A 10733-nucleotide genomic window follows, 5' to 3' on the forward strand; every position below is an offset into this window, starting at 1 on the left:
GTGTGTACTCTTATACTCGACTGTAGTTTAGTGGAACAACCTGAGAGCCAGGTGGAAGGGAACATTCACAGTCCTGAGGGCTCCTGTGACGGGATCCAGCAAACACACTTGATGGATGTGGATCTTCCAGCCCTGACTGGTCACGCTGTTCACCCCTAACAGACGGTAACCAGCATAGACCAACCTGGAAGTGAACACACAGAGATCCTATGCAATCCAGAGCACTATCAACATCAATTGAGAAACGATATTTAATTTTTGACATAAAGCATATTTTTTCTGTCTGTACCTGCAGTGTTTCCCGACAGTGAATGCACCCACTCGTGGCCCATATTGCATCGCCCATATCTCTAGGATGCCCCTGCGTGGGGCGTAGATAACCAAAAACAGTGCATGGCGCCTGGGGAGGGAAGTTGAGAGGGAACTTTCCCGACTGACTTGATCCTCTGGAACATGCACCCAACCTAGCTGGGCATCTCTGTAACCTTTAAATAAATACATACATTTGCATGACCAAAAATAAATAAATAAATAAATAAATAAATAAATAAATGTCCAAGTCACTTCAAAATCCTAGGGAATTAATTTTCCGCAAGACACAACCAATTTATCTCCTACTGTATACTTGGATATTCACTATCTGAATATACACTCGATACCCCTAACACTATCAAAAATCAGACTAAGTGAAGACAGTCGTGTTGTGTCAACATCAACTTGCACAGTTAATTGGTAACATTAGCACCGCAAAGTGCATACACTTTGTATTTCTCATTTTTAATAATTGTGCATAACTGCTGTGTTGGAATCGGTCGAACAGTACAAAACGTCAAACTAAATAATCGTGTGTTTAGATGCATGCACACAAATGAGAATGCTAGCTTCTTTTATGTTGGCGATAATGATAATGAGTTAAGGTTGATGACAGGATCCAAACATCCATCCATTTTCTAGAGCCGCATTCACAAAAAGAGAAAACAACAAACAACAACACAGTCATGGTCCCGTTTTAGATCATGACTGTGTTGTTGTTGTTATTTTTTGTTATTTTTGTGAAAGGGGCTCTATAAAATGGATCGGCGGTAACCTTTAACATTCAAAGAGCCATTGTGACCAATTTATTACATCTGAAATTCTGAAATGAACACACACACACAAAGAAAAAAAAATACATGAATATCAAAAAATGTGTAAAAGTTAAACCTTTCTGAAAGATGAGGGTGCATCCGACAGTACAAGTGTTACTGGCCATGATTGTAGGTAATGGACAAATGAAAAGGAGCAAGAGAAAAAGAAGATAAGGGATAGATAAGTAAGTCCCCCTCTTTACACTTCCTCATACTAAAGCTAATGGATCTAAAGATCCTGTTTACAAAGCATGTGTAGTGTGAAAGAATATTATTGATTTCTGAACACCATTTTTTGAGCCTGGTAATTCTCTCTCTGCTGTCTCCTTACCTTTCCACATGCGAATTGCAATCCCTCTCCTTAGATCCAGCAGCGTGACTCGCCCAAAGTCATCAGTTACTCCGGCTAGCGTGTTACAAGGGGACAGGCAAATGGACTCGCCGTGGCGGCGAGAGTCTGGGAGACCAAATCTGAAAGGATGCAGGATGAAAACAGAAATGTGACAATTGTTAATCTATGACTCCCGTTAATGGAGAAATCAATTACATACGATGTCACGTCATAAAGCAAATTTCTCCATGGCTGAATGCTCACTAGGACCACAAACGCCCAATTTTTGGTTTAGTTATCAAATGGGATTGCATTATAACCAAATATACTCAATAGTGTTACTCTTGAAAACTTTTCAGATGCAAACATGACGATTAATCCATCCAGAGCCTGTCTTGGCATTGTTTTCAAAGGGAAGAGATGTTTTAATGTATGTATGTACAGTAGTGCTTGGAGTTACAAAAATGATTATGGAACAGTTAATCCAAAATCTCAAGAAAGCACCAATATTATTATGAGACATACCTGATCCCCAAGGGTGTTGCAGGTTCAACTTTAGGCCTGTGTTTCTGGACATTGTCATCTTCATTCTTGTTCTTGTTCCATCCTAGCCATCCACTGAAAAAGAAGCAGAAATAGGCAAAAAAAAACAAAAAAAACCTGAGTGAGTGAAGTCACACGAAACATTGAAATAAGACAAGAATATGGATTGCAAGTCTTTGAGCAGTTTTCAACAGTCAATATTATATACATAACAAATGACCAAATTTAATTTTGCATTTTCATTCAAAAACATCCATACCTGGCAGCACTGAAGAGGGCTGATGTAAGTTTACTAGCGACAGCAAGAGCCACATGAGAAAGAAGAGGCGGGCTGCTTCCCTGAGAACACACATGGATGATTATCAATGCCATTTATTTACCAAAGGCTTGTAAATACTATTCCACATGTGTGTACTGTCATTTCACCTCTACTGCATAATAAAAGCCAGTGAACGGTCCGCCCCCTACAGTGACATATTGGCTCATGGCAGGGGGGCTACCTTTGACTGAAGCATTGAACCCCCCCAAAATAGAGGCATTCTTCATCTGATCAAATACATTGAGTGTCATTACACCTGTCAGAAAGAGAAGGATGAAATTGAAGGACGATATTGAAAATGAATAACAAGCTCAAACTCTATGTAGGAAAATAGAAGGAACAATAATTCTTCCACAGTGCACACTCATCCGACATTCGAAAAACACATTTGATGAGCTTTAACATTAATGAAGGGAAACTAAGCAAGAATTTAAGAGTAGAACAAATACTTTTTCCAGTACTGTATGTGGTCACAAGAAGTAATTGCCAGAACAACAAGAAAAATATGTGGTAAAAGATTTTAGAACAGAACTGAAAATTGCTTTAAATGATACACTTACCCACACTACAGTGGTCTACAATAGAGTCCATGTCCTGGAGAGCCCACTTCTTATAAGCCAGGGGAGGAGGTTGAATCACATCACTACCAGCAGCTGCCGCTAGTTGTACAAATGATATGAGATTTAAAAAATGAAAGCATTATCAGAACCCATGAAACAGTGACTTCATTATCGATTTTCCCCTTTTTCTTATTGCCGTGATTCACATCAAAACTATTGGACATAATGCAGACGGGGATGTATAGTAAGCGTGCAGTCAAACCCACAGACCATTTCTAAAAGCTTTGCTGCTGTCTTTGTGTTACCAAGTGACTCATATGCAAATAAAGATATGAAAGATATGGAAAATTGAAACAACTTTGTGCAACCCTTCAACTGTCCAACGAGAGGACACGCAGACAGACATGAACATGACATATGGATGGGCACAGATGGGTGTATATGTCTCCCACACAATCAGAATGCCAATGATTTGTCCATGCCAAGCAACAAAAATCTCTGGTAAAACAGAGTCCATCTGACTCTCACCACTTCTTTTGTTGCATGCATGCACACACTGACACAGAGCAATACCTCTTGCCACCTGGTTTCGGCAAGCGCGTAGGGATTGGTAGAGGCTGAAACCATCTATGGTGACCAGTGCAGCGGGATACAGGATGCTTAACTCTTCATGCTGCAATAAGAAAAAAAAGGGACTAAATAATATAAGATTATCTTCTCAGAAAACTACCTGAATGTTCCCCCATTAATAAAAAGATAAATACTTAAAGTTTAGCTACTTTAACCATAAATAAATATTATTTATGATAAGGTTGGAAGAATATTCAAGATAAAAAGGCAAAAAATAAGATTTTCAACATCTCCTACCTGCTCAGTCACACCAGGATGGCGGGGGATTTCATACGTACGACACTTCAGTCTCAAAACATGGTCCTCATGGAGCAGTTGAGCCAGGAGCAGAACCCCATTCTAATGAAAAACACATTACATTTAATACAATTCCAAAAGAAAAAAATAACAGTAATATATTTAAAAGCATTCATTTCCCTGTGTATAAAAGTAGTAGGATGCAGCAAGCAACATAGATGTAACAGATTTAAAAACACTGTACTGTACCTCTGTGTAGAAGCGGACATGGCCAGAAGTGAAACCCACAACAACACATGTCCAGTCCGGCCGCCCAGTGGAGCTTCTGTTTAAAAATAAATAAATAATAACGTACTTCCGTCAAACACTGGCTAAATGCTTCTTTGTTGTCGAAAAAAAAAGACAACATGCACACATGCTATGAAGCAACCTATCATGACACATTGGTAGGAAATCACATGTAGTTTAGGAGAACACTCAACCCCCCCACAAATATACCTTTTTTGGCTCGCCAGTGGTATACAGATGGCACTGCTCACACGCTCCCTGAAGAGAGAAATCCAAAGACAGGCCAGATATTACGGTTTCGGAACCTTGAGTTTCTATTCACGATCAACATTTTATACACAGTAGAATACTATACAGCAAAGCTTATTCGTAATTCAAGTTCTAGAGAATGATCATGGTTACAAATTTAAAAACATTTGTTTGTTGGCTTTTTCTAAAAAGTGAGAATCGTCTCACCTTTCTTCAGTGCAGAGTATTCCACTCCAAGACACAGTCAGGGTCATCTCTTCCTTACCACCGCCATCTGTTCGCCACTTTGCTGTAAAGAATCAATCGAATTCACAGTTGCTCTCCTGTTTTTCAAAAAATGATCTATTTGACATTTTAAAGATGTTAATTTTTGCCTATTGAAATTTTCTTGAGTTGGAAAAATTAAGATGCAATGCTCGCCAAAGTTATTTTAGTCAGTGAAAACCAATAACTAAATAGACAAAAAATGTTAGAGAAAAATAAAAATGCTTTAAAAAAACAAAACTAAATTTTAATTCACAAACCTAATGAAAACTTAAAATTGAAGCAAAAAAGTTTTCGTTTTAGTCATTGTTTAAAAAGATAATACATGAGTCTTTGGCATCAATTTTGAATTCATTTCAGTAATACAGTAGAGCTGTTAGTCAGAAGAAGGAAGGTTACATAGTAGGCTGGGAGTTGTTGAATTTTTACTGTCACCGAAAAGTAACAACATGTAGCAGCAGCCACTAGTTGTCAAGGGAAAAAAGGGAGGGAAAAAAATAGCATAGTACAACACTGTTAAATACTTCTCAACCTGAATTCAAGCTGCAGTATAGTATGACACAATACTTAACATTATTTTTAATATTGCACACAAGGAATACACTTTTTTTTTTTTTAAACACGAAGGAGTGGCACAAGACTAAAATTAAGTCTAAAACAAACAAACAATTAACAAGTAATTAAAAACTAACTAATGGGTCATTCCATGCTCAGTCATTTTAGTCCCATAAGCTAAATTGTAGCTCTCTTTGCCTTGAGACATAATGTTCCCACTATGATAAATCATTTGAAACCCCACCAACACAAAACATTTCCAAGACATAACAAACAACCCAGTGATATAACCCATCGAGGCTCCTCTCTTTCGCCGGTGCACACAAATGAAGTAGGCTGTTTCCTGTAGACTCCCTTGATGAAACGCCAACAAATTAAGTGTTGCAAAAACGCTTCTTTGGTTTCGGTGTGAGCGTGGCATAACTCAACAACCTTTTAAAGCTAGGAGACTCAAACTGTGCATGCTTTCATCTGATATCACAAGGCACTAATAGAATAAAAATCAAGCAAATTTAAGAGGTGTCCAAGGGAGGTTCGCCGATTTGTGTGAAGTGATAGAGAATGACCCAAACTCTCTCTGAAAACTAGGCTCATTCATCCAATCTCATTGCAAAAAACTTATCTTTCAGTATTTACTTTATATTTTATATATTATAGTTGGGCTGCCATTGCCACGCATCTGTCTGCTGTGCACACTTGCCACAACAATGTGTTCTGTGTAACTGGCCCGTGTTGAAACGGCCTGTGTCTTCTGACACAAATGTGATGCGATAATTTTACATAATTTCAACTTGAAAGAGACTTGTGTGTTTGTGTCACCATCTGACCTGAGAGAAAAACAGCTTTTTGCTCATGAGCTACCACCAGTAGGTCAGAGCAGGGAGACAAGGATACCACACAGTCCTGTAGCCAGGGTCCACTTAGTTCTGTAGGGTCCTCTGCCTAAAAGTAAGTAAGTAAGTAAGTAAGTAAGTAAGTAAGTAAGTAAGTAAAAGTAACAACAACTTGAAGTTCATTATTGCAGCAACAGAACAATTTTCATTTCCTCCATCATTTTTTTTCATAGCAATTGAAGAGAATATATGGACAAGTATGGTAGCACTAGCTGCCAAACAATGCTTCAGGTCAGGGTTAGAAACTATTCTCTTCGTGCAGTTTGCATGTTGCAAGAAACACGGCTACTCATCAGTCTTCCTCCTATTTCATTCAAGTTTCTATTTCATTCCCCCCAAGGATTGGTTGACTCAATCAATCAAAAACTATAACTGGTATTCCATCAATGTTAGTAGAATTATTGAATTGCATCTACGTACAGAGGGCAAAAATCTGATTTAATGATGACATGACAAACCGATGGAGCTTCTTGTTCCTTGCGCTGGTCACTTTCCCATGCAGATTCCCAGTCAGAGGTGTCCCACGACAGTTCATTTTCAGCTACGGAAGAAGAGGGTAAACAGATTAGTGCAATATATATAAGAGGCTCGTTCTGACTTTTATTGAACCGATTTGTTCAAGAGTGTGTGCAAAACGTCCAGAAAGACCAGGTTTTGTGAATTTCCCGTGCTATCTTCCGAGGCAGACATGATTTTGTCTAGTCAAAGATGATGTCGATTACCTGTTGGATTCTTCTCCACTGACTGAGCTTCACCATGGAACAAATAGTCCTTGACTGTCTTGAGCTCTTCAAGACGACAAAACTCCAATAAGGCGCAGGACATGTCGTCTCCGTCCTACCTGGACCCAAATTGACAGAAAATTCGCCAGGTAGCCTGTGTGCTAACAGCCCACTTAGCGTAGTCTCTCGGTACGCTTGAAATTCGTCCCTGCCGTGCTATGACACCCAACCTACAATGCCGTTTTCTATCATCAGCCTAATGAAAATATATCGGCCAAAAACGAATACGCGTTAATTATAAGAAATGTGCGCAATTGTTTACTATCCAGGAATGTGGGAAACAACTCCACGCAACATATGCTTTGCTTCCGGGTTATGATCGAGGGGCGTTTTTCAAAGTAAACGCTATTTGTACTTAATTTCTGAAAACGTAGGAAAATGAAAACAACAAAAATTAAATGAAGATTTATACAATGTAACGACAATATATCTTTTGTCCGCAAAAATATATTCCTAAATGTTAGCTTTTTTTTCTCTCCCTTTTAAATCGAAAAATTAAAAGAGAGCAGTAGAAAAGTCTTTGTTGTTTTATTTTTTAATTTTGTTAGAATTATGTTGCGCCATGCAACTGTAAAACTATTAACTGAGGCACATTTTTTTCGCGTCTTAATACATTTTATTGAGGCACGTTTTTGCTCATGTCTTTATACTCGTTTTTTCGTGTCAAAGGGCCATTTTTATAGGGTTGGCAGTGAATGAGTTAATGGGAAACATGATTTTGGTAAAATGTATTCGAGGTGCTCAGAAGGAAACTTATATGTGGTTTCTCAAGAAAAACTGAATCCAAACATGTTCTCATTTTTGTATAACCGTTTTTCTCCAGAGGTTTGTCTTATTGTTTCAAACCAAAATACATTCCTAAAACGGAAAGATGATTTGGCCAAGCAATCATGCAATCATGCGCATTTGCATTTATTATGTGATTTAGCTAATAACGATGTGGATGGTTCAGCAAATGACCTTGGCTCACTTGCAAAAGCTCATACAGTACCTCTCACAAAACAGTTTACCCATGTGTCAAGACTAAATTCCTTTGTCGTATATATAGTCATTTGGCATTGTGAAAGAATTGTTAGACAAAATACACAGACACTTCTCCACTATGGCAGAGGTCTTGTGACAGAATACAATGATGGATTATACTGAAAAAAGAAGAAAAAGATTTCCCTGCATGAAAAATAAAAGAATGCAACATACTGTAGACCAACATGGTTTTGTTTTTGTGCTGGTCTTGTTTTTGTCACTAGAATGTGCAAAGCAGCCGCAGTAATTACTAAATAAAAGATTCAAACAGCAAAACCTTTGATCACTGATCAACCTACTCTTATGAACTGAGCCATACCCTCAGAACAAGCCTAACTTTGTGCTGGTGATAGCTGATGACCAGCTGTTCTTGCTTGTGTCCCCAGCTAGCAGCGGAACACCAGATGCACATTGGTCTTGACGGTTGCTGTGGCTCGGTTGGTAAGCGTGGGTTTCCCAATAATCAAATCTAATTAGTTTTCTTTCGATGTTGCTGTTTTTTTCTTAGCAGTTACATCAGCAATACCAGCCCAAAAACACAACAAAACCAACCTGGCCCTTGCATCAGTTTATTTTAAGCAGGATTCACGGGCAGTAAAAGCAGCCTTCAGTTTACCATCCCACACACTTACTCCCAAGGAAATTGTAACAAAAAGTAACTTCCATAAATTACTGTAGAGGACACAGAGAGCACATGTATCTTTGTATACTTGAGATGCAGTATATGTATACTAAGGCATTTACAATTTGATTAAATCAATTTGAAATTATATGTTGAGCAATTGCAAGGTAGATTAGGGATTTGTCCATGTTATTTTAAAATTTCAGTTTCAAGGTATTAGCCACACCAACAAAGAAAAAACGTAAAGCAAGTTATAAAAAGCTGTGGTAATCCATTCACATCCCATTCAATGCACTGGCCAACATCGCCAAATGCTGTCAAAATTTTGAGACTTTCTTAGATTGATCACAATGTCAACTGCATTTCCAAGTCAAAAAACGCTTTTAAAACACAAATATCGGCCATAAATAGGTTTTTAAATGCCAGAAAAGCATGTGCACTAACTGGAATAAGCTTGTATAGTTTTTTAGGACCTGAATAAGATCCCGGAGTTACCCTTTTTTTAACCGTCATAATTGTCCAAATAAAATATTGGGGTACCTCCTTTGAATGTTTGAGTTTTGAGCCTGCTCTACCCATTTACAATCTGGCCCTTTTCAAAACAGAAGTACTTGAAAATGTGTTTATTCACAGAAGCGAGGGGCAAAAAAGCTGCTAGCCACTAAGAAGCCTAATTTAAATACATTGTTTTCTCAATTTAGTCAACAAACTGAGAAAATACAACTCAGCATGAAGCCACACTTTTGGAGCAAGGAGGTTAACTTTATTACTGTGGTGAGTGACATGAATATAATGTGTTTTATTGACAGAGGAACGTGAAAAGCAGAAATTATGTCTATTTTCGTCATGATGTTACCCATGCGTTGCGGTTTCAATCGAGGTAACATGAGTCATGGTTCAATGCTTTTGTGAAGCTTTTGTGAAGCTCTGAACCATTTGGTCAAATTGCTTTGTAAACGGATTGAGTTCTTGAAGCTTCAGAAACAGGGACCTCCTTTGGCAGAAACTAATACTGCAGGTGATTTCAAAGCTTCAACAGCTAAACAGCGACAACAATCACAAAATTGTGTATTTGTTAACGGCGGTATGAATTCATACGACACTCAAAGTCAAATTGCCTGGACCTGTCAGAATCAAGATGTGCAAAGTCGGTGAATCACATGGTTGGACCATGAACTACACCGGGTTATTCATTCTGGAAATGAATCAATTATTGCTTCATATGTGAAATGTGGTGTGGTTTGATGAAAGCTTAAAAGCAGTGGTTCAAAGTAAAACTCGGTCAGCATTTCGAAACACAATTTGAAACTTCGGTGTCAAATTGCCATCAGTAGTAACCCAATGTAAATGTATTGAGTGAATGGGATTTGAATACAGAAGAGGGAAAGAAGACTGTCACTGAGACTGTGCCATATACCCGCCTGAGTGGTAATTATGGCTGTATGCATGTTGAAATTATGGAATAATGTTCATGTCAATTTATGGAATAATGTTTTGTTAGCTTTTTTTTACTTTATTTTAATATAAGCAGCAAAACAAACAACACTTTTGGGTTCAGTTTATTTTTGTAATATATATATATATATATATATATATATATATATATATATATATATATATATATATATATATATATATATATATATATATATATATATATATATATATATATATATATATATATATATATATATAAACAATATTTATTTTTCCTTTCGAGCACCAGAGATACATTTTAAGTTTCACATGAATGCTCATTAATAACACAATTTTTGGGCAGGCAAGCCGGAAACGAAACAGATGACATTATATAACCTATCTTCTGGCTTTGTTGATTATGCCAAGTGATACAAATGTTGCTTCAAAGTTTAGAAAATCAAACAGGTAGGTTTATTACTTTTTTTTATTTGAATCCTTCCAAAAATGCTTTGAGCTGGTTCGGTGGCATTTTACTAAAAAAAACATTTCATAGGGCATACCTCATTGATAACCAGGTTACAGACGTGTGCCCTAGTCCATACCTGGACTGTTTTTAAACCTAAAATGTAAACTGAGGCATTATTTCTATGAACTTTTTTTTTTTTTGCATAACTCGAAATGCTAATAAAAAGGGACTTTCATAATTCACGTTTCTATCGAGGTTATTTTGTTTTACGTTACTTTAGCTTCAATGTGTCCTTGCGGGGTCAAAGGTCAAGGGAATGTTTTCCTCCAGTGAATGTAATGATCAACATGGCCAGCTGCTGCTCTCATTGTTCAAGACTGTGTCTTTCGTTCCCATCCTTTCATCCATTTAAAAAGCAGCAGGCG

At 37.5% G+C, this 10733-nt stretch overlaps 1 protein-coding gene across 2 annotated transcripts in view; it reads right to left on the reverse strand.

Annotated features, from left to right (window-relative positions):
• Window positions 1-7079, reverse strand: part of rab3gap2 (RAB3 GTPase activating protein subunit 2 (non-catalytic)) — an 18402-nt gene extending 11323 nt beyond the window's left edge. For both annotated transcript variants that reach the window (XM_088432923.1, XM_088432922.1), the window contains exons 1-15: window positions 6719-7079; window positions 6455-6537; window positions 5931-6045; window positions 4492-4573; window positions 4246-4293; window positions 3997-4072; window positions 3748-3849; window positions 3454-3553; window positions 2881-2979; window positions 2428-2576; window positions 2261-2340; window positions 1984-2076; window positions 1459-1598; window positions 290-485; window positions 41-184 (exon numbers count right to left, since the gene is read on the reverse strand). In XM_088432923.1, the coding sequence (XP_088289049.1) occupies window positions 41-184; window positions 290-485; window positions 1459-1598; window positions 1984-2076; window positions 2261-2340; window positions 2428-2576; window positions 2881-2979; window positions 3454-3553; window positions 3748-3849; window positions 3997-4072; window positions 4246-4293; window positions 4492-4573; window positions 5931-6045; window positions 6455-6537; window positions 6719-6821 (1610 nt within the window). In that variant the 5' untranslated portion in view covers window positions 6822-7079. The remainder of the gene's footprint in view (window positions 1-40; window positions 185-289; window positions 486-1458; window positions 1599-1983; window positions 2077-2260; window positions 2341-2427; window positions 2577-2880; window positions 2980-3453; window positions 3554-3747; window positions 3850-3996; window positions 4073-4245; window positions 4294-4491; window positions 4574-5930; window positions 6046-6454; window positions 6538-6718) is intronic.
• Window positions 7080-10733: the final 3654 nt, after the last annotated feature.

Source organism: Hippichthys cyanospilos, chromosome 14, assembly GCF_059441005.1.
Source record: "Hippichthys cyanospilos isolate Australia breed blue-spotted pipefish chromosome 14, RoL_Hcya_1.0, whole genome shotgun sequence".
Taxonomy (NCBI): Eukaryota; Metazoa; Chordata; class Actinopteri; order Syngnathiformes; family Syngnathidae; genus Hippichthys; species Hippichthys cyanospilos.